The 24,487-nt window shown below is 60.3% G+C and overlaps 1 protein-coding gene across 1 annotated transcript in view; it reads right to left on the bottom strand.

Annotated features, from left to right (window-relative positions):
• The window catches only part of LAMC1 (laminin subunit gamma 1), a 46,838-nt gene that overhangs the window by 18,668 nt on the left and 3,683 nt on the right, over positions 1-24,487 (bottom strand). Inside the window, exon 2 of the mRNA XM_058668929.1 lies at positions 131-435. Within this exon, the coding sequence (XP_058524912.1) occupies positions 131-435 (305 nt within the window). The remainder of the gene's footprint in view (positions 1-130; positions 436-24,487) is intronic.

Raw genomic sequence — 24,487 nt, 5'->3', positions numbered from 1 at the left:
CGGCCCAGCCTGGGCTGAGGGCACACCCACATGTCATGACCCCTCAGCCAGGGCTCAGGCAGTTCTTGTGCCCAGGGCCCTGCCACAAGAACACACCAGGAGAGGGGCTGCGGCCGCAACCGCCACCCACCTGCAGCACAGGGCTGTTGTCGAAGTTGTAGGCGCTGGGCCGCCCTTCCAGCGTGGAGAAGGCCACGTTGCCGCCAGTGAGTGGGGAGATGTCGCTGAACTCGTCCGTACACAGCGCCTGCTGCTCGTCCTCGCCCGTGCGGATGAAGCCTCGGCTGGCCCGGCCATAGGTGTTCTCACACGAGCCGCTGTAGTACTGGTAGGGCACCCAGGGCCCATCCTCCCGCGCACGCTTGTAGATGGCAAAGCTCTCGGGGCGGCTGGTGTGAAACTTGAGGCGCACATAGGTAATGTCGAAGGCTTTGCCTGCAGGGGACACGGTCACCGTGGGTGAGTCGGCCCGGGGAACACAGGATGCCCCCTGCTCCTGGCATGCTCGAGTTCAGCAAGGAGCATGTGTGCTGGGCCGGGCAGACAGACGGATGAAAGGGGCAGTCTGCTCACCAAACCCGAGGCTGGCTCAGGCTGAAGTCATCGGCCATGATGTGCTGGGACAAGGCCAGACCCAGAGCTGCCTCCGGGCCTCCTGAGTGTCGGAGACCCCGAAGATGGCTCCCCTGACCCCACCAGGGCCCGAGGTGCAGGAGGAAGAGCCCTACCCAGGACAAGGAACAGTGGAGAAGGTGCCAGGGCCGAGGCAGGAAGAGTAGCAGGCCTGCGTGCGGCCAGGCGGACAAGACCTCAGGCCTGCGGCCAGGCTCTCAGCACAGGCGTGGCCACATGTCCTGGGGTCAGGGGTCAGGGCGTGTCAGGCCCTCCAATGGCCATTCACTGTCCTGCCTCCGACAGGCAGGCTCCTAGTCTCATCACCATGTGTGGGTTGGAGAGCAGTTGTCCCGAGCCTACTGTGTCCACCCAGCGTCAGCCAAAAGCAAGGGGATGTGACCAGTGGTCACTGCCCAGTCACTTGATGGGGTCTAGCCATCCCTAACATGAGCACAAAGCCATGGCACAGCAAGGCAGGGCAGCACCCCCAGGCCCCAACTTCAGCCCGGCTCTGTCCCACTCCAGCTTTGGCCTGCTCACCTCGTAGCAGGAATGCCAGTGGAGGTTAACCAGTTCACTGGCGACTGGATGGAGTCCCCACAGGGTCGCCCCATGCAGCCCCCACACAGGCACAGGTCACACTCCCGCCCTCCCATGAGAACACAGGCCTGCGTGGCCTCCTGCTGTGTCCAGACAGGACACTCGGCAGCAGGCTGTGTGGGGCGCTCAGATTCCTGTTAACCGGGGCACCCAGACATGCTCAGCTCTCCACAGTCCATCCTCCCTGCTGACCCCACACTGCTCTTCACACACCAGCCCACGGAGACAGGGTCAATGGGAGAGAGTGGAATGGATTGGGGGCCTGCAGCCTTTTAGAAGGTCCAGGGCGGACGACGGAGCAGACAGGGAGTGAGGACACAGCTGCAGGTGACCAAGGGACACCTGCAAGGCCAGCTGGCTCAGACCTCACAGCACAAGGCCAGCTTCCACAGGTGGCAGCCACACCCACAGCCCGAGGATGCTTGGGACAAGCACACAGAAGACAGGCTGCCAGGCACACGGGGGCACACGGGGGAGGGATGGCGGGCACTTGCTGCAGAGAAAAGACAGGGTGTGCCAGTCTGAGACCCGAGGCAGTGGCCGCCCGGGGCTTCCAGCCACCCAGACATCTAGGAAGAGCGCTGGGGTGGGGCCACTGGGGCACAGCAGGTCAAGCTGCTGTTTGGCAGAACCACATGCCATCATAGCCCCTGGCAATGGAAATGTGTCTCCATTTCCGCCTAGCGCCTGCAGCGGAAGCAACAGGTGATGACCGGCCGTCACCCACGGCTGGATGGGTTTCTGGCTCAGTACTGGGGAGTGAACCGGAGCAGATGCTACGCCCGCTTCCTCTGATACTGCTTTTCAAACAGGTCAAACCAAACCAACTTCAAAAGAACAAAGAGCCCTCCACCATGGCTTGGCTGCCAGGCGGGAGGCTCCCCTCTGAGGTCCAGGAAAGCCCTCTGACCACAGTGGTCACCTCTGGACAGGGAAGTGGCAGCACCTGGCTGAGGTGAGAGGGTTGGAGGTGGCCGGGGACAGAGGCCGCTCGTGCAGGGGACCCTGCCAGTCCTTCCCCCAAGCCTGTGCACACATGCCTGCGCACAGGCGGTCCCCTTCTGAAGCCGGCCCCTCCCACGGCACATTCCTTCCATCAACAAAAAACCTCAAGTGCAGATGTTCTCAGCGAGGCACACACAATTAGCGGCTGCTTCCTGTTCCAGCGCTGTGCTGCGGGAGGGGGCGGGGAACAGGAGAAGCTAGTCTTTGTGCAGGCAGGGCCCAGCCCGGAATTCCGCCCAGGCCGCCCACGCCAAGCGCGCCTCATCTGAGCCTGGGGAGGGACTTCCCGCCGGGCATCATGGCCAGGGACAGAAGCGCCTCTCTGTCCTGGGCAGCCCAGGATTCCAGCGGGCTCTTGTGCAACATGCTCCCCTGGGCTCAGCAGCAGCAGGGCAACGGCCGCTCCCAGCTTCAGAGAGGCCTCCTGGGGCCTGCACCCTAAGACGATCAGCTTGTTCCATGGCACCAAATTAGGACTCGCTGCTTGGCTGGCGCTCCTGTCCGCTCCTTGAGGATTCAGGAGCAGCCAGCCCAGAGCCCTCGGCTGCGAAACGTCTAACAAAGCTGCAGCCAGAGCCAGGAGGGCCAGCAGCCTGTTTAGGCTGCTGACCAGGGCTTTCCAAACAGCTAACACAAACAGGAGGCACGGAGAGCAACTGTTGGAACGCGCAGTCCACTCTGTTGGCCTGGGTGCTGGCTGCAAGCGGCGTTCCCAGGCCGGAGCGGCCAGCTGCGTGCAGCTGCTATGGTTCACCTCAGCAGCTGACCGTCAAGCAGGACGACCGAAGGTCAAGTGCTGAGGTGGGAGTCCCGCGTGGAGAGGGCGTCCTGGGATGCCTGCCACACCGCTGGCCCTGCCGCCCAAACTTGCCTGTAGGGTTGCCTGCCTCCACACGGGGAAGTGTGTCAAGGTTGGCACCTACCACGACTGTCCCACAGCCTGCAAAGCTTGCAACGTCCTACGCCAGAGGCCGACCATGGCAGCGACAGCTCCACCAGGACTTTTGAGACAGATGGCCTGAGCCAGGGCAAGACTCATCCATAATCTCCCTGAACTTGGGGCTCCTATAAGTACTGAGACAGAAGTCACTCCCTCCCTGCCCCGTCACCAGGCCACGCTGGCCGCTTTCACAGAGCAGCCCTGTGACACCTGCACCCCCACACTTGTTCCCTGGTGCCACGCCGACCCACTGTACTGACAGGACCACCCAGCCGGATAAGAGAGGACAAGGTGGCCAGTATGAGAACACGCAAGACCCCGTCCTTCTTCAAAACACGAGACCACTTTGTCCCAACGTCCATCTTCACCGTCTCATTTGGTCTCTTCACAGACATGAGACCCCCGGGGAAAGTCCGAGGCAAGAACCAGGGCATGTGGCTCCTGTGCCTGGCACTCAGGCCGGCCCTGATCCAGGGTACTAGGTCACAGCAGGTCTGTGAGCTGGGCCATGCCCAGGGAAGGAGGCCAGTGGTCACTCCCACTCCCTGGCCTGGGACAAAACGTCCTGGCAGCCCAGCCAGATGCAGGTCCAGCTGTGGAGGCCAGACTGAGTTCCCAGGCAAATGAAGAAGCTGTGAGCTGCGTGCGCAGGGCTGCTAACAGAGACAAGGCTGCTGTAAGACACCGCAGTGTCATGGAGCCACGTCCCTCGGCGACACACATGCATGATTGAACTCCGGCTCCCAACAGGAGCACGGAGGGCAGAAAGAACAGCGAGGAGCCAGAACCCAGCTAGGAGAGCTGCAGCGTGTGGCAACGTGAGCATGCACTCCAACGATCCCCACTTCACACCAACAGTGCCCAGCTGCTACTCCACAAGCAGCTGCCAAATGAAGGCTCACACACGCCCACCGGGACGCACCATCTAGAATATTCCAGTGAACACACACACACCAGGACGCACCATCTAGAATATTCCAGTGAACACACACACACACACACCAGGATGCACCATCTAGAATATTCCAATGAACACACACACACACCAGGATGTGCCCTCTAGAATATTCCAGGCCTTCATTTACTGACATGCTTCCTTACCCATCGTTTGAGTCCACGCTGGGAGCTCAGTGAACACACACGTGGTCACACAGAGAGCTCCAGTCACTGGAGGAAGTGCACATGCAGAAACCCACCACAGGGACCGAGCCATCCAACAACACTCAGTGCATTTGCATGTCGATGTACCAATGCAGCATCGACGCATGCTGACCGGGGGCCCCACTGACCGGGGGCCCCACTGACCGGGGCCCCACTGACCGGGCCCCACTGACCGGGGGCCACTGACCGGGGCCCCACTGACCGGGGCCCACTGACCGGGGCCCACTGACCGGGGGCCCCACTGACCGGGGGCGGGGGGCATTGCTGAGAAACTCCAGGGAGAGACAATGCTCCCAGGCTCCTGCAGTGGGCTATGCTGGGACACACACAGGGGACAGACAGGGCCACACACATGGGACAGACATGACACACACAGGGGACAGACGGGGCCACACACATGGGACAGACATGACACACACAGGGGACAGACGGGGCCACACACATGGGACAGACATGACACACACAGGGGACAGACGGGGCCACACACAGGACAGATGGGGACACACACACGGGACAGATGGGGCCACACCCAGGGGGCAGACGGGGGGCCACACACAGGGGAGACATGACACACACAGGGGACAGACGGGGCCACACACGGGACAGACATGACGCACACACACAGGACAGACGGGGCCACACACGGGACAGATGGGGCCACACACAGGGGACAAGTGGAATCACACATAGGGGACAGATGGCTCCACCCACCTCCCCTATAACACACGTTTCAAACTTGTGATCCAACCCCCTAGGCTTCCCCCGGGGCCTGAACCTTCTGTGGAGAGCAAAAAGCTGCCCCCGCCTTACACCCGAGTGTGGACATCACCTCCACCGGCCCACAGGCAGTGACCAGGGCCCCAGCGACCCCGCCTTACACCTGAGTGTGGACATCACCTCCACCGGCCCACAGGCAGTGACCAGGGCCCCAGCGCTCCCGCCTTACACCCGAGTGTGGACATCACCTCCACCGGCCCACAGGCAGCGACCAGGGCCCCAGCGCTCTGGCCATCCTGCTTCCTCCCCCACGCCTCCCGGTTACTGACAGCACACTGGCCCATCAGTCAGCCCACTGATGCCTGTTACAAGCCTGGAGTCGCAGAACCTGAAATTGGCTGATTCAAATGGTGGACTTGAAGACAGGCCTTCTCTCTGCTGTCCTACATCCCGAACGGGCTCTGCAGGGAGGCCGTGCCAGGGTGAAGCCAGGGGCTGGGCCCCCCTTGTGGGTACTGGGACTCAGCCTTCCACTGCTGCCTGCCAGGCACAGGAGCAGGAGGCTCCACAGCCGCTGATCGGTGACCAGCACTCAGAAACAGGACGCAGATGGGCGGCCCAGCAGCTCACCACGCTGGGCCACACTGCCAGCTGTGCCCTAACACACATTACCCCTCAGAAACTGTTTGACGTTCTCTCCCACTGGGAAGCAGCAGGCTCCCACAGTGGGTCACGCCCACCCAGGGGCAGCCAGGGCCTTCCAGCCCACAGTCCTGTCCCTCTACGGCAGCAAGAGGAGAACCCAGCAGCGGCTGCTGGGAGAAGGTTCTTCACCTGCCTGCCGCGGGCCTGTGGTCTCCCCCGCAGGACCCCACACGGCCCCATAGCTGCCTGTTTACCTGCAGGCTTGCTCTGATCTCCTGCCAGACACAAGGGCCCCAACACCCACCTGGAGAAATCCCCCAGGAGGCTGGGAGTGCAGAGCAGGCAGTGGAAAGCGTCAGCTCAGCTCACACCCTCCAGGCTGGAGGAGGCATGCGATCCAGGGGGAGCACACCCCAGCTGGGCTCCTCCCCAGCCTTCCGGGCAGCCGCTCTGCCCTCCCCAGCTTGAACCAGACCTGCAGCTGCTGTGCAGCACTGAGCCTCCTCAGACCCACACGGCTACAGCCTCACTGGGCTGGGCAAGCAGCAAGCCGCACCGCCAGTGACCAGAGGGGAGGCTCCTGTCCCGACAGGCGCTCACTTGCTCAGAGGGCATGTTGGTGTCCTTTCTGAGCAGGACACACAGTTAGCGCTTAGTGTGATGGGAACAGGACGCTGCCCCTGGCACATTCGGACCCAGCAGCCACAGCTCTCCATGCTGACTCCGTGACACTAGCATGTCATAACCAGGCTCAGTGCCTGTCTCACAGAATGAATAGCTAAAACATGAGCACGCAGTTTCCAAACAGCTGTACCAAAATAAATGTGGCTGCATCTGCCCATGGATTCTGGGAGGACAGTTGTGTACACAAGGCTCCTGGAGAGTGTGGCTCCACAACATGGTCTCCAAGAAGCCACCCACCTGCCCCGCGTGGGCGCGGGGAGTCTTTCTCCAGGGGAAGGTGGGATGAGACCCGGCGCTCGGGCACGATCTCCATGGAGCCCAAGCGCAGATGCTGGCGTGCGCCTGGCAGCACACCTCTCCGTGCCTGGGTGTGCGCAAGTCCCCTCAGATCAGCTAGATCTGGAACTACTTTTTTGAAGAAGGAAAGACTCGTTTGAAAAGGAGAGAGCAAGCCAGCTCCGAGCTATCGGTTCACTTGCCAAGGACTTCCATCAGCCAGGACTGCATCAAGGCCCAATCAGGGGCCAAGAGCTGCATGCAGGTCTCCTGAATGGGCTGCACGAAGCCAAGGGCCTGAGCCCTCACCTACTGTCTCCCAGGACACGCATCAGCAGGGAGCAGGAGCCAGGACTCGACCAGGTGCCTCAACATGGGCTACGGGCACCTGAATTAAACTCAACACTTGTCCCTTAATTACTTCCTGTTGAATTCTCTCTCTCTCTCTCTCTTTCTCTCACACACACACACACAATGGAGGCCTTTGGAAGCCAACCTCTGGCTTTGTTGCCTGCTGTGTGGTTACTCTGAGGGCCATAACTTGCCTGGTACACCATCAGAGGTGTCTGCCATGAAAAACACGCACAGCAGATGGGACCCAGCGAGGCCCTGGGCTGGACGCAGCGAGGACCAGACTGGACCCAGCAAGGACCTGGATGGGATACAGCAGGGAATGGGACCCAGCATGACCCTGGGCTGGATGCAGCGAGGACCAGACTGGACCCAGCAAGGACCTGGATGGAATACAGCAGGGAATGGGACCCAGCGTGGCCCTGGGCTGGACACAGTGAGGACCTGGGGTGGACTCAGCGAGGACTGGACTGGACCCAGCAAGGACCTGGATGGGATACAGGGGTTCAGCAGTGGATGGGACCCAGCGTGACCCTGGGCTGGACGCAGCGAGGACCTGTCTAGCCTGATGGCTCCACTCAGTGACCCACAAGCACTACCAACACTTCCTGGAACTCCCCACATGACCCTGGGGACACAGGGACAGGGTCCCAGGGCGTCCCTGCCCTCGGGTGACTCACTAAGACAAGCCATGGAAACACCCTGTGTGGGCTCTGGGGGGCGGAGGAGCAGAAGGCACCCATCTACCAGCAGGGGACACTCCCGTCTGTGTGCCAGTTCACGCCCTGTCCAGCTCCCTGCTGTGGCCTGGGAAAGCAGCTGAGGATGGTCCATCCTTGGGACCCTGCACCTGCATGGGAGACCCAGAAGAGGCTCTTGGCTCCTGGCTACAGCCCCGGCTCCTGTGGTCATTTGAGGAGTGACGCACTGGATGGAAACACTCTCTCCTTCCTTCTCATTCTCTAGCTCTCTGTAAATCTGACTTCCAAATAAGTAAATCAAGTGTGTGTGTGAGGTGAGCTTCCACGTATGTGTTTGTCTACCGGCCCCCTGGCCAGCACAGCACCCTCACTGCAGCCTTGCTTGCTGCCTAGGGAAACGCTAACTGCCCAGGAGGGAGCTGCTGGTGGCGGCTGGCAGCACCCAGAACGCCACCACCGTGCAGCCACAGCTGGCGGAAGGGGATGACTTCTGAGCCTGCGTGTGGGCTGTGTGGATGGCCTCATGTGGGCCCATCTGCCAAGGACGAGAGGAGCTGGGGTTTCCCCTGGACTCAGCCTGGGCCCTCAGGAGGCTGTTCCACAGGAGGGTACAGTGCTTTTGCTCTGGGTTTCCATGTTACACAGACCCTGCCTGCATGCCCAGCTTCAGGCACAGGCTCTCCCGTCAGGGAGGCCCTCCTGGTCTGAGCCCCAAAGCACAGCAGATGATCCTTCTGTCTGCCCACTCAGGGCCCTTCCCAGACCTCTCCAGGCTGGCCTGGAAGGCCGGATCAAGTGGGTGCAATTTAGTGCCAAGTCAGAAGTGCCCTGTCCTTAAATGTGCAGCCCATGTCACCCACACTCACCCTCAAACTCGTTCCAAGCATGACTGCACCCAGGATGGTGGCTAGGGGGTGGGAAGCCCGGGACCTGCTGGCATGCGCACCCTGGTGTGGGGCGCGAGGCCTGGGACGTGCCTGGGCCTCAGCCCTGTGCGGCAGCTCCGAACCTGCTGACTGACAGGCGAGGGTGACGGTGTTGGGAAGGCCCTGAGGAACCAGGAGAGGCTGCTCCTTCCGACGGCTGCTCCCCAGGAAGGTGGGAAGGCCAGGCCGGCCCTGCCGGACGGTGCTATGGTCTGACCTACTGACCACTCTCAGGAGCTCAAGAGCAGAAACAGGAACTCCACCAGCAGCCTTGTCTGCGAGGCTGGGCGCACGCTTGCTCACCACACCACCTTGTACAGAAGCGTTTCTTCACTGTGCCCACATTACACATGTGTTTCCTCACGGTGCCCACGTTACACGTGTTTCCTCTCTGTGCCCACATTACACATACATTTCCTCACAGTGCCCATGCTACACACATATGCTTCCACTGCCCACCCACATGCGTGTGCTAACATAGCTGTTTAGGCTCCTGAAAATGCATTGCCCAGGACACTGGACCTGGACCCCGACAACCCAGATCCCCCCTGGAGCGCAGGGCAGCTCCTGTGGCTGCCCAGGGCACATCACGCCTGGGGAGGCCTGTGCGTGACAGAGCACTCAGGATCGTCACCTCCACCCGTAGGAGGAGCCAGGCAGCCCAGCGGAGACTGGCACTGCTCCAGGAAGGCCCTGGCTCCTCAGCACCCCAGGCCCCGCAGCTATACATGGCACACACACTCCAGCCCACCACGATGGGGTGGTGGTCATGACAGGGCAGGGCCTGCCAATATTCGTGCCAGGCACTGTGGGGCCCTGGGGAGCCGGGCTGGAGCAGAGCAAACCTGGCAGTCACAGCAGGTTTCTGAGGACTGTGGACTCACAACCTAAAAATAGTAGGCCCTGGGCTAAGATGAAGGCTCCCCCCGAGCGCGGGAGGAGAGGAAGCCCGATCCTTCTCTCCCAACACCCCCAGCTACAGCTGGGGCTCGGACTCCGAGGGTCCCTTCTGTGCCCACAAGCCTCAGCCCCTCCAGCCTGACCACGTGACCTCGGGGTGGCGTCCCAGACTAACACTCCATGGCCTGCCCAGAACACAGGCTACTAGGGTCCCAGCCAAGGCAGGACACACCACAGGCACCCTGCCTACAGACTCCTGTTGACCCCTGAGTTTTAATCTGGGTCATAAACACTCAGGGAAAGACTGCCAAAGCACACACGTGCACACACACATGCAAACAAAAACCAAAAACACAAGCCCAGAGTGGAGTCGACAGGAAAGAGAACACGGTGTCCAGAAACAGCAGGCACACACCCGACAGTAGAGGAAGGACACCGTGGGACCAGCAGCTCTGCCACCAGAACCCCCTGCCGTCCAGCAGCCAAGTCCCAGGTCCAATCACTCGTGGGGCCTCCCCCAGGCAGAGCCATGCAGGGGCCCACACACCAGCCACACATGGCACCCACACGTTCCTGCCACTTGGAAAACCTCAGAGCTTTGTGACACTCCACGCCAGGACCCGGAACTGGGCGAGGGAGACCCCAGGGGGCAGCACACACCATCGACACTTCACGCTACCCCGTGGACAAACCACTCTGCAAGCCCACTTGTGCTTAGTGAGGAATGGGACAGGACTCCATGACACTAACCCAGCCACCGCAGGTATGGGGCTCACGGGGGAGCCTCGGTCTGACCACAGGACCTGCCACTCCATCTCCCACCCATTTCCTGCTCACGCACCCCGGAAAGCAGCAGAGGATGGCTCAAGTCGTTGGGCCCCTGCACCCACGTGGCAGACCTGGAAGAAGCTCCTGCCTTCAGATCAGCTCAGCTCTGGCTGTTGCAGCCATGTGAGGAGTGAACCAGCAGATGGAAAATGCTCTGTCACTCTACCTTCCAAATGAAGCAACCAACCAACCTTTGGAAGAAAGGTTAGCAGCCAGCAGTGATGCCCAGCTAGCACTGTCCCGGAGAGTCCTCCTGTGGCCCCAGCAGTAATTGGAATGCGGAGAGCTCCATGTGCTGGTTCCGCTGAGGGGTTCCCTTGTGGGGGATCCTATCAACTACTGGAACAAGGCCAAGGAGACACAACCATCAGCCAGGCCTTGCAGAAGCCCAGACACCTGGCCAGGAGCGTGTGGGCCATGTCCACACTCGCAGACCCTGCGTGGGCTGTGCCAGCCCCATGGGTACTCGTGCAACCAAGCACAGAGCCACCCAGCCCAGCCCTGTGCTGCTGCTGGCCCTCCACGTTCAAGGTCAGTCATTTATTTATTTTTACTTTAAAAGGTACAGCCGTCCACTTCTCTGGCCATCTGTGCCATGCCCAGGACTGTTGAGCACCGCTGGGAACAGCCTCATCTCTGATTCCACTGCCCCCACACCCTGGCCAGGCCTGGAGAGCTTGAAGCTGCAGCACCTAGCAATGGCAGGCCCAGGTGCCCAGATAAACACAGTCTCCTTTATGCAAACACACCAACTCCCTGGATGCAGGATCCTGGACTAGGACCTCACAGCCAGCTGTACGGTGACTCCCGCCGGACACAACCTCTTCCTGGGCCAGGGGCATCCGCAGGGCAGCCAGAAGAGGCAGAGTGTGAGCAGTGGGGCACTCAGCACACAGAAAAGGGAGATGGTCAGCACAGGCAGACAAATCCACACTGCTCCTGGGTGGTCAGGTGCCCACAAGGGCGTGGACACACACCTGCCTGCACACAGCCCACCTGCACATACTGAGCACCCACAGCTCCTCACAGGGAGCACCCACAGGCCCTCACAGGGAGCACCCTACAGGCCTCACAGGGAGCACCCACAGGCCTCACAGGGCAGGGCAGTGGCTGCCTGACTTCCCTGCACAGCCAAGGAGCCTAGGGCCCCTGAGCTCTCATGTTGGAATCACCTCTTCTGAGATTCACCAAATACAATTTGGTTGTGTTTCAAAGACACATAAGCACCTAAGATACAGCGGCTCAGCCGCTCCTCTCCAGCACCAACTCTCACACACACAGACCACAGCACACATGTGTACACAGGCAATAAGCTGGTAGAAGAGGCTTAGCCACAAACTGCTCACCATGCTTCGGCACCAAGACGCAGGACTCAGGTCAGCTGTGTCTCAGGGTGCCCAGGAGTGGATACCCAGAGCCCCCACCTGACCCTCCCCCTTGTGGACAGAGAGGTCAGCTGACCCCACAGGACCACATCTGTGCCACAGGAACATCAGCTGGCTGCACAGAAACAGCTCAAGATGCCCCGCTCCAGGTGAGAGCTGGGAGAAGGGCAGGAGCAACACGCCTTCTTGCACTGTGTGGCCGACTGCGACGACACGCCGTCCTCCTGGTAAGAACAGTGCTCCAGCACTGCCTGTGTCCAACAAGAGGATCGGGGCGCAAGTGAAAAGTGCTAATTACTAAGTCATCGGGATGAGAACAAGGTCTGGGTGTGAAACACGCACACATGCCACTCACTTCTGAGCTCTGCTGGAAAATACAGTAGCACGCCAGCAGGCTCGCTGTCCAGAGAGGCGGACCTCTGACCTATCCCTAAACGTCCTCCACAACCCTGACCTCTGACCTATCCCTAAACGTCCTCCACAACCCTGACCTCTGACCTATCCCTAAACGTCCTCCACAACCCTGACCTCTGACCTATCCCTAAACGTCCTCCACAACCCTGACCTCTGACCTATCCCTAAACGTCCTCCACAACCCTGACCTCTGACCTACCCCTAAACGTCCTCCACAACCCTGACCTCTGACCTACCCCTAGAATATCCTCAGCCATGATCCCGGCCTCTGACCTATCCCTAAACGTCCTCCATAACCCTGACCTCTGACCTACCCCTAGAATATCCTCAGCCATGATCCTGGCCTCTGACCTATCCCTAAACGTCCTCCATAACCCTGACCTCTGACCTACCCCTAAACGTCCTCCACAACCCTGACCTCTGACCTATCCCTAAACGTCCTCCATAACCCTGACCTCTGACCTACCCCTAAACGTCCTCCACAACCCTGACCTATCCCTAAACGTCCTCCACAACCCTGACCTCTGACCTATCCCTAAACGTCCTCCATAACCCTGACCTCTGACCTATCCCTAAACGTCCTCCACAACCCTGACCTCAGACCTATCCCTAAACGTCCTCCATAACCCTGACCTCAGACCTATCCCTAAACGTCCTCCATAACCCTGACCTCTGACCTACCCCTAGAATATCCTCAGCCATGATCCCGGCCTCTGACCTATCCCTAAACGTCCTCCATAACCCTGACCTCAGACCTATCCCTAAACGTCCTCCATAACCCTGACCTCTGACCTATCCCTAAACGTCCTCCACAACCCTGACCTCTGACCTACCCCTAGAATATCCTCAGCCATGATCCCGACCTCAGACCTATCCCTAAACGTCCTCCATAACCCTGACCTCTGACCTACCCCTAGAATATCCTCAGCCATGATCCCGACCTCTGACCTATCCCTAAACGTCCTCCATAACCCTGACCTCTGACCTACCCCTAGAATATCCTCAGCCATGATCCCGACCTCTGACCTATCCCTAAACGTCCTCCTGTGACCCCAACCTCTGATCTAACACTAGAACATTCTTCCATGACCCTGACCTGTCTGACCTACAACTAGAATATCCTGTGACCCTGACCTCTTAGCTAACCGAGAACATCCTGCCCGTGACCCCAGCCTCAACAGCGACCTCTGCAGGAGCCAGCTCAGTGTCCACAATGCATGCAGGGGCTGCCCTCGTCCACCCTTGCTCACCCTGCCCATGGTTTTACTGTGCAGTATTCCAGGCACAGTGTGATAAGCCTCCGGTTGGGGCCTTCAGTGAGGCATCATATCCACAGGTCATCCTGTGGACTCAGCCTGAGGCCTGCAGGGAGTCCTCTGTGCACCCCGGCACGCACCTGCCTTGGGAATCCACAGGGGCCGTCACTGTCCTCCGTGTACCCCACATGCACCTGCCTTGGGAGTCCACGGGCCGTCACTGTCCTCCGTGTACCCCACACGCACAGCCTTGGGAGTCCATGGGCCGTCACTGTCCTCCGTGTACCCCACATGCACCTGCCTTGGAGTCCACAGGGGCCGTCACTGTCTTCCGTGCACCCCACACGCACAGCCTTGGCTTCACAGTGCAGGCTGCAGGCCTTCATGATACACTATTGGTGGATGTCAGCTTGATAATGGAAATAGAAGTACTCTGCCTGTTACCCAAAGTAAATTACCATTTATAAGCCACACCGGGGGCAAACACCCAAGGCAGGGCAAAGGCTCCAGGGGTAGGGGATGCACGTGGCTGGCACTGCAGCCCAGGACTCCAGCACCCCATACAAGCTCTGGCTTCAGGCCCAGCTGCTCCACTTCCCATCCAGCTCCCGCTAACACACCTGGGAGAGCGGCAGAGCAGGCTCAAGTGCTTGGTCCCCTACATTCTCGTAGGAGACCAAGATGGAGCTCCCGGCTCCTGTCTTCAGACCAGTGGTGCTCTTCTGTGGCCATCTGGGGTATGAAACAATAGATGGAAGATTCTCTTTGTAACCCTGCCTTTCAAAAAGATAAACTGCATCACATACAACAGTTGAGCAAAGCATCACGGGAATGAAAAGCACCACATGGGCGTCAGGGACCAAAGTCCTGGGGTTGTCAACCGTGTCCCTTGGGTAACGCCAAGGAAGAGGCCAGCCCAGGGCATCCTGCGCTTGCCCAGCCCCCTCAGGGTGAACTCGGTGATGGTGCCTCGAGCTGGCCCCGTGTGCCTCTTCCAGGCGTCACTCTGCTGGCTTACAAGGACCAGGGAAGGCAGGACTGAAGGTCACAGGCAGAGCTGGGCCCTCCTGGACGCTGGCCTGCAGGGACCAGGGTCGGAAGGTGACAGGTACAGCCAGGCCCTCCCTGGAAAGCAGACGCAGGTTCAGAGCTGATGGTTGGCTCAGCAGTCAGTCCTCTGGCTAGCTCTAGTGGTCAGTTCTCACGGTCACTCCCACGGCCATGTCCAGCGGTCAGCTCAAGTGGTGAGCATCAGAGTCACTGCCACAGGGCAGCTCTCACCTGGTGAAATGGCAGGTTTCTCTGGTGCCCTCGAAGGGCTCACATTCAGGGGCTCTGCCCACATGGAACAATGCCAGTCCTGCTTTTCAGAGTGGGCTTGGCAACCTGCAAGGTGCCGCCTGAAACACTCCAACGAGGCTTTTTAAAAAATGCCTCTGCTTAGAGCTGCCATTGTGGGCCTGGGCCAGGCTGCCCCTACAGTGCTGGCATGCATGGTGAGCGCTGCTTCCACACCCTCACTCCACCTCCCATCCAGCTCCCAGCTACTCCCTTGAAGGACATGGAAGACAACCCAAGCACTTGGGTCCCTGGCATCCGAGTGGGGGACCAGGGTGCAGCTCCTGGCTCCTGGCAGTGAGCCAGCAGACGGCAGCACTCCGCTTCTTCTGTGTCACTCTGCCCTTCAGAGCAACCCATCATCCAGAACACCATTGTGCTCGGTGGATGTCCTTAGCTGGGTGGCTCTGAAATGAAAGGCAAACACGGCATGTCCGTGCGACCAGGCAAGGCCTTCACGGGCCCAACTCAGCAGCAGGAGCCATAAGGCAACTCTGATGCCAAGCGGACGTGCAGGCCTGAGAGGGTCCTGAGTTGCCATGACCATTCTCAACAACCACAGGGCATAGGCTCTGCCTTCCCATCATGGTCACCGGCGCCTCCAAAGGGCCTGCTTGTCCCCATCACCAGGGGCTCAGCGACTCGGCGTCACATCCACATGTCTGCCCATGAGCCTTCTGGCTTCCTGGACCAAGCACCGGGGCCACCCCGAAGTTACAGACCTCAAGGTTAAAGATCCGAATTGCAATACCAAGCAAGTGCCAGCGGGAAGACAGGACAGGCCCCAGCAACGCAGCCAGGGAGCGGCTCTGCAGACACAGATGGAACTGGCTGGAAACATGCCTGCTCACCTGGCCTCTACGCACGGAGGGCAGGGAGTGGACACAGCCGTCGCAGTCAGGGGTCCTGTCTCATCAGCAGGGGACCCTGCTTGCCGAGACACCAAGAACTGCCCCTCCGCACAGGTGCAGAGGCTGCCGGCACACACAGGGCTCCCGCTGTGTCCCTGCACAGCAGTCACCTGGCTGCTTTAGTCTCCTGAGCAGCCGCGGCCAGTAGGCAGGATGAGCACATCTGAGCAGCCCAGGCCGGCCAGGAGGAGTTCTCGCAGGCTCTTCCCTTCATGCAGCAAGAAACTCATCCAACAGACCTTGCCTGCCTGGAACCCCCGTGAGACCCCAGGAGAGGTGAAACAGGAAACTCTGGGCAGCGGTCTCAGGCGACACTCCCACTGCTACACATACCACTCAGCTTCCCAACACACACCACCAGGGTCGGCTGGCAGGCGAGTCACCCGCCACAGAGCCTTGACCGAGTGTGGACGCTCAGTGTCTCCTGGTACGACAGGCCTCCCCCGGTCACACTACCCCGACTTCCAGGAAGGCTCCCTGCTCTGGCATGTACTGGGAACAAAGGCCCCCATGCTGCGGGGGCAGGACTGGGAGCCACGGAAGCCGGCTGGGGTGGCCCTGACCCACGTGGCTGTCACCACAGGCCCCTAAGCTGCGGCGGCAGGACCGGGAGCCACGGAAGCCGGCTGGGGTGGCCCTGTCCCACGTGGCTGTCACCACAGGCCCCTAAGCTGCGGCGGCAGGACCGGGAGCCACAGAAGCCAGCTAGGGTGGCCCTGTCCCACGTGGCTGTCACCACAGGCCCCCATGCTGCGGGGGCAGGACCGGGAGCCACGGAAGCCGGCTGGGGTGGCCCTGTCCCACGTGGCTGTCACCACAGGCCCCCATGCTGTGGCAGCAGGACCGGGAGCCACGGAAGCCGGCTGGGGTGGCCCGCCTTGGGAATATTCCCTGGAGACTTCTAGGGCACAGGCCTCCCAGAGCGTACCTCCCCGCACCCCCGTTGTTGGGGTCCAGCCCCGATTGGCCAGTTCTTCAACATAAACACGTAGGAGTCCCCACGCCCACAGCTTCTTCTCCATGAGTCACCTTCCTCCTGCCAGGAAACCACGTAGGTGGGCAGAAATTCCTGGGTGTTTTCTGGAAGGTTCTCAGAACACCCACAGACACCAAGACTATGTCAAATCTATGTAAACAGTGTCGGGAGAGAACCTGGCCAGCAAACGCTCGTGTGAGCAGCGATCAAACGTGTGCCTGCTGAGAGAGCAGACAGCGCGGGAGCACGGGAAGGGCTGTGGGGAGAGGACAGCTGGCGGCCACGAGGCAGGATTCTCGCCAGGCCACTCACACCAGCCGGCGCCCAGCAGAGCCAGTTCCATGAGGGCCTGGCTATAGGTGTCCACTCGCCAGGAGCAGGCCCAGGATGGACCCGCACTGGCCACACCTAGGGCAGATGCAAAGCCGCGAGCATGGGTTGAGCCAGGGAAACATCATCCCAAACAAAAAATAGATGTTCTCCCACATGGCGTCAGAAATGCCCTGGACATAAACCAGGGGCCTATTTGTAGGAGAGGAAGTCGGCTATTGCTGGCCAAACAAAAGCAGATCCGCCTGAAGTGGCTCTCTGGGATGACCCAGCTCCCGGGTCTCAACTGCACACAAACTCATATGATGTTCACACAGAAGACAAGGGAGGGACGCCTCAATGTCACACCAGGGCTACGGCCACGGCTATTTCTCAGTACATTTCCCTGTGGTCTGGGCTGACTGAGGAGGTTTCTAGGGCGACAGACACCATTGCATCAGGGGGCCCACCCGTCTGACAGCGTGGGAAGGCGAGGCTGCCTCCGGAGCCACACCCCACGGCCTTGCAATGAGTGTGCCTGCGGTCCCCAACACCTCTTAGTGGGACACGGAGGAGGAAGATGCTCCGCTCAGCCCGGGGGACCTGCTCCATGCCGGCTCCCCTCAGACCCGGGACTGGCTTCAGGCACCCTGCCAGCTCCCCTCAGCCTACCAGGCCAGCTCCAGGCCCTGGGCTCATGGGGGGAGGGGTGCAGAGGCTGGTAAAGGCATCAGAACCCAACCTCTTCCCGTACAGACTGATTTACGCATCTGAAAGGCAGAGAGAGAATCTTATATCCACTGGTTCACTCCCCTTGCCTGCGACAGCCAGGGCTGAGCCAGCCAGAAGCCAGGACCACATGGTGCCAGAGTCCCGCGCTCACCCTCTGCGGCTTTCCTAGGAGTGTTAGTAGGAGCCGGATGGGAAGCGGAGCAGCCAGGACCACACTCAGCGCTCCAGCCTGGGATGCTGGCAGTCCCAAGCTGCCCTGGTGCCAGGACATTCACCAGGTGTTCAGACTATAAAGGAAAGAGCATGGCTCAGACCTTGCCCTGCCCATAGAAGCAGGAGGGGCACCGCTCGGGTGTTAGACTAGATGTGATCTCGGGAGGGCAGGGGCACATGTGAGCGCTCCCACTTCCAGCCTGCAGGCTCTCCTGGGCTCTGTGACAGATGGCACCCCTGGCTGGGAGCTGACATGGTAAAGCCACACAGGAAACCCTCACGTCACGCAGAGGGAAGGAGGAAGGGGCTCACTGTGTCCCTAGCCCCTCGCCTTCCCGCAAGCTGCATCACGGCTCACCACCACACCTGGGCCACAGATAGCAGCAGTAAAGCCAGGCTGGCTCAGGGCCCCCACCCACTGTGCCATATTGCCCCTTGCTACCGCCAGGTGCCCATGGGGGAGCAGGCCCCTCCTGGTCAGTACCAACCCATGCTACATGTGGAGGACTCCTGGAAGAGGGGCTCCAGGCCTTAGCTTCCCCTGAAGTCTTTGAAGGACTGGCTCTCTGGACAGGGTGAGGATGGCCCTGAGAAATGGCTCTCCTACAGGCACAATGGCCATGCAGCACGCTCTGGGGGAGAGGAACCACTGCCCACCTGCTCCCAGAGCTCTGCCGACTCAAGGGCCCACTGCCATGGTGAGTGGGTAAAGCCACAACCTGCAATGCCAGCATCCCAGGGGAGCGCCCGCTCGAGTCCCGGCTGCTCCACTTCCGAAGGCATGTGGGAGGCCTACAAGGAGCACCTGGTCTCAGATCTGCCCCTTCTCAAGCATGGTGGCCACTTGGGAGTGAACCAGCGCATGGAAAATCTTTCTCCTTATCTCTCCTTCTCTCTTTAAATTTGTCTTTCCAATAAAATGTGTAAATCTGTAAAAAAAAAAAACAACAAAGTGACCTCAATGAAATGCCATTGACAGCCAACAGAACCAGGGCAGAACACAGAAACAAAATAACAGCCACTGGGGGACAGAAATATCTTTTCTTAGAACACATGATTCTTAAAATTAGAATCCAACAACTATTCCTTATTTTATACATTTATATAATGCCCTATTTGTAGCTCTACTCAAACTGCTTGATCCTCTCCTTGGGGCCAGCGCCACGGTGCAGCACATGTCCATCTGCAATGAGGGCATCCCCTGTGGGCGCTGGTGCCCATCCAGCCCTGCTAACGACCTGCAAAAGCACTGGAGGGGGACCTAAGGGCTGGAGCCCCTGCACCCATGTGGAGACCCGGATGAACCTCCCGGCTTCTGGTTGGCCCTTCCCCAGCCATGGCAGCCACATGGGGAATGAATCAGCAGATGGAAGATCTTGATTCATTCTCTCTCATCTGTTCTGCACCCCAGGACCACTCACATCACACACCCAAGAATGCTTGGTAGACAAGTGCACGTTGAAGCCAATGAGCTGGCTCCATTCTGCAAGAGCTCCCACTCATACCCCAGCCAAGCACACCCGGAGTCTAGACCCGCAGGAGCCATCAGACCTCGACAGGGCTGGGAAAGGCCAGCAGCTGCAGAGCACAAGCAGGAGTGTGTAGAGGAGCTGGCGGCAGGCAGGGTGAGTACAGCTATATATCCAGCCTCTGACGGAGACCACGGCCCACCCAGCCCTCGGTGTCCACCAGGTGTGGTCTCTAATGGGAACCATGGCCCACCCAGCCCTCAGCATTCACACAGGCCCCAGCCCTCAGTGGCCATGTGGGTCCCAGCCCTTAGCGTCCCAGTACTCTCCCTCATCAGCCCTTCAGAATCATGGCGTGTCTGGGCAGTGGGAACCTTGAGGTTCCAGGACTCCCCAAGATGGTCACACAGCCATTCGGCTCCCCCGCAACCGGGGCCTTCTATGCCCACCTTCTGGCTGAGGTCTGCAGGTACCCCCTCCATGCTCTGGTCTCACGGTTTACCAGTGCCCCCCAAGCAGTACTGTGGTGGTGCAGCCCTGGGCCCTCCTGCACCCGCCCACCCCCAGCAGCCCCTGTGCTCCGCGGCTGGGCAGGGAACCCAGAGCATTCCCGAGTGGCAGATGAGCTTTCCTGCCTTGCCTCTGTTCCTGAGACTTCCTGTTTGAACAGCCCCCCAGTGCCCAGCATAAAAGGCGCCCCAGGAAGTCGCGGCACAGCTGGACGCCACGGGATGGCGGAAGCACCACAGGTGCGTGGGAGCAGGAGGGCAGGCGGCCAGAGCGGATGCCGGCCTCCCCGCGGGTTTCAAAGACGAGGCTTCTTCAGGCAGACCAGGCCCGGCGTCCACCGTGTGGAGCTGTCATCCAGCAGGCTCCTCAGCTCTCCCTCCTGCACACTCCCCGTGGAAACACCAGTGCCGACAGGGGCCGCATGCAACCGACCTAGTGCGTCCCCGACCCGAGGGTAACAACAGGAAAACAGAAAGGTCGCCTCCTGGACACGGGGAGGCTGACTGTCCATCTGCGAGGGCCGGGTACAACCACCAGGGCCTGCGGACGCCGGCTGCAGCACGGAGCAGGGAAGAGGCCCCAAGCATGCCAGGGTGAGGCCAAATGCCCACCTGAGCAAGGACCCTCCCCTGCAGTCAGGACACGCCCACTGCAGCCAGGACACGCCCACTGCAGCCAGGACACGCCCATCACGGTTCAGGACACGCCTACCAGCCCTGGGAAGCATCCCGTGGAACAGTTTCAGGTCAGCCAGCATCAGTGACCCACAGACCCCAGTCACCAGGGGACCCCAGGAAATGCAGCTCCCAATGGCTTTACACCCAGACTGGAAGTTGCACTCAGGACTGCGCCCAGCCTGGCCCAGGGACACGACCCTGGCAGAGAGAGGTGACCACATGGCCCAGGCAGTCCAGGATATGACCTGCAGGCTTTAAGCTCAGCCCCTTGCTCTGACCGCACGCAGGCACAAGGAGGTAGGACACCATGCGGTGACTGCCCACTCCCCGCAACCACTCAGGACTTCTGCTGTCACCTTGGGGCAGCGGCTTTTAACTTGACAGACAGACAAGCCCAGCTCCCATCCATCCCCAAATACCCGCCACAGTCAGGGCGGTCCAGGTCCACAAGGGCCAGCAGCAGAGCCAGCACGGGGCAGCAGGCAGTGACCACGCCCGCCTCCACTGGGATCTGTGTGCAAGCGGGCCGCATCACTTCCCGGTTACGGAGCACCAAACAACAGCAGTCTGACTCACGCAGGAGCCAGGCCCACGCCCTCTTCGGGCTGGATGCCCGCAGGCTCTGCAACAGCCCCAGAAACCACCAGCAAGGGGTGGCTGGACCCCATGCCCAGTGGGGCCCTCCCACAGGAGAGAAGGCCGGAAGAGCCTGTGGCATGATGACCCAGCCAGAGGCACACATGCGTGCTGGTACTGGCACAACAGAGCCACACACCCCCAACAGCACACATGTGTGCTGGTAGGTCTGCAAGGGGAGTGGAGCGGGCAGGCCAGACCGGCCAGTGCGCCAGTAAAGCTCTGGGAGGGCAAGCCGTGGCTTTCTCTGACAGGGAAAACACAACCCGAGAACCTCAGGTTCTAGAAGAGGCTGGAGTGTGGCTGGGAGCAGCTGACAGTCCTGCATGGGCTCAGGCCCACGAGCAGGAGGGAGAGTGAGAAACAGGGGGACTCTCAGACCCACAGACTCTGCTGGGAGGACCGAGCACAGGTGGGTGGGTGAGGGGCTGCGCGCCCCCTTCGGGACACAGGCAGCACAGCCAGACTACGGAAATCCTCCGCATGAACCAGTCCCAGTACAAGGACCCCGAACCCAGAATCTCCATGCTGTCATGGGTGTGGTCCCCACCACAGGGCGTCACTAGGTGCCCGGGGTCTGCACTCCGATGGAGCCAAGCCTGGGGTCTGCCCTGGGGCTGGCATGCACACCCCCCAGAAACACTCCCGTTGCAGGAGCGCCTCGTGGGACCTTCCTTTCCGGCTTGGACTCTGAGGGTAGGCTACACAGAGCAGCCCAGCAGGTGGCACATCCAGAATGCCCTGACCTGGGCCAACCCCAAGGCTCGCAGGTGCACCTGCTGACCACAGAGCGCCAACCAGCTCCACCGCTTCCTCCCAGGAGGCCTCCAGTGGCTTCCACCCGCGGTGACACCCACACAGGTGCTGTCACCACAGAAACCTGTCAGCGAGCTCGGGGTCCTTGCAGATCAAGAAAAAAGGTGTGGGGCTCAGATGGGCTGAGGCACCAGGACGCACGGGTCTTTGGTCGGCTTTCCTACAAGCTCCTGAAGATGTCAATAAATGTTACATGAAAAGCTTTGAATTCTTTTCAGAGGTTAATTTGAAAGGTACAGGGACAGAGAGGAGAGACCTTCCACCTGCTGGCTCACTCCCCAAACGGCAATACGGCCAGGCTGGACCTTGCTTAAGCCAGCAGCTCCATCCAGGTCCCTCATGTGGCCGAGGGATCCCAGCACCCAGGCCACCCTCCACTGCTTTCCCAGGGGCATCACTACCAGGGGCTGGTTTGGAAGTGGGGCAGCAGAGCCTGCATTGGTGCCCCACAAAGCCAGCTGCACCCCAGATTCTCACATGTCTACACCTCTGTAACCTCCAGCCCAAGCTAGGGACAAAGCAGAGTGGGGGCCTGCCCTGTGTCTGCAAATACTGACGGCCTGCGGCAGAGAAGCCCAAGTCCGCTCTGCTGGCAGCTTCAGGTCAAGTCCAAGAGATAAAACAACGCTTCCACCTGTCCGAGGGCATCTCCCTGAGCAGCAGGAGGACCCAGCACGCATCTCCCTCAGCACCCAGGAGGACCCAGCACACACCTCCCTGAGCAGGAGAACCCAGCACGCATCTCCTTCAGCACCCAGGAGGACCCAGCACACTTCCTCAGCACCCAGGAGGACCCAGCACACACCTCCCTGAGCAGGAGAACCCAGCACGCATCTCCTTCAGCACCCAGGAGGACCCAGCACACTCCCTTAGCACCCAGGAGGACCCAGCACACACTCCCTCAGCACCCAGGAGAGGAGGACCCAGCACACACTCCCTCAGCACCCAGGAGAGGAGGACCCAGCACACACTCCCTCAGCACCCAGGAGGACCCAGCACACACTCCCTCAGCACCCAGGAGAGGAGGACCCAGCACACACTCCCTCAGCACCCAGGAGAGGAGGACCCAGCACACACTCCCTCAGCACCCAGGAGAAGAGGACTCAGCACACACTCCCTCAGCACCCAGGAGAGGAGGACCCAGCACACACTCCCTCAGCACCCAGGAGGACCCAGCACACACTCCCTCAGCACCCAGGAGAGGAGGACCCAGCACACACTCCCTCAGCACCCAGGAGAAGAGGACTCAGCACACACTCCCTCAGCACCCAGGAGAGGAGGACCCAGCACACACTCCCTTAGCACCCAGGAGGACCCAGCACACACTCCCTCAGCACCCAGGAGAGGAGGACCCAGCACACACTCCCTCAGCACCCAGGAGAGGAGGACCCAGCACACACTCCCTCAGCACCCAGGAGAAGAGGACTCAGCACACACTCCCTCAGCACCCAGGAGAGGAGGACCCAGCACACACTCCCTCAGCACCCAGGAGAGGAGGACCCAGCACACACTCCCTCAGCACCCAGGAGAAGAGGACTCAGCACACACTCCCTCAGCACCCAGGAGAAGAGGACTCAGCACACACTCCCTCAGCACCCAGGAGAGGAGGACCCAGCACACACTCCCTCAGCACCCAGGAGGACCCAGCACACTCCCTTAGCACCCAGGAGGACCCAGCACACACTCCCTCAGCACCCAGGAGAGGAGGACCCAGCACACACTCCCTCAGCACCCAGGAGAGGAGGACCTAGCACACACTCCCTCAGCACCCAGGAGAAGAGGACTCAGCACACACTCCCTCAGCACCCAGGAGAGGAGGACCCAGCACACACTCCCTCAGCACACACTCCCTTAGCACCCACCTCCCTTAGCACCCAGGAGGACCCTGTGTAGCACTCACAAGGGTGGAACCTCACCCTGTGAAGCCAGTCAGGCTGACTGCTACTCTGGCATACTCCCGAGAGCATTAAGTCGCAGGGGTCTATCAGTGCGCTGGAAACAGTGAGACTTTCCCTAAATTCCCAGCACAGAAGCAGAGCTGAGCCTTGGGCCATTAGCCAGAGCTGGGAAGTTGCAAGGGGAGGAGCTGAGTGTTCCTGGCAGGCGTGAGGCCTCTGCCTGCGAGGTGCTCAGGAGGCCTGTACTAAGCTCAGGTGGTGCTGCCTTCCAGTCCCACCCCCTCGCCCTCACGTGCTTGGTACCCTCACAATCTGTAGGCTAAGTGTGCAAGTCCACGTTTGTGCTTTCAGTAGGACTTGCCACGTGTCGAAGAGGCTGAGGAGCACCCCACGCCAGCAGGGCTTACCCGAGAGGGAACAGCAGATTGTGCATGTATTTACACTTACCTCACGTCCTGATGCAGGCTGATTTTTATCCAAAAAAGGAGCCTTTCACCTTTCAACTCCCTCTCAGCTCCACACCTATTATGTCTCTAAAGTTAGAGAAAGGCAGTGTGGCCAGCCTCCCCTAATAGCGGCTGCTACGGTGGTCCACGCT

This window comes from Ochotona princeps, chromosome 10, assembly GCF_030435755.1.
Source record: "Ochotona princeps isolate mOchPri1 chromosome 10, mOchPri1.hap1, whole genome shotgun sequence".
Taxonomy (NCBI): Eukaryota; Metazoa; Chordata; class Mammalia; order Lagomorpha; family Ochotonidae; genus Ochotona; species Ochotona princeps.
This window is presented reverse-complemented; position numbering and strand designations above follow the sequence as displayed.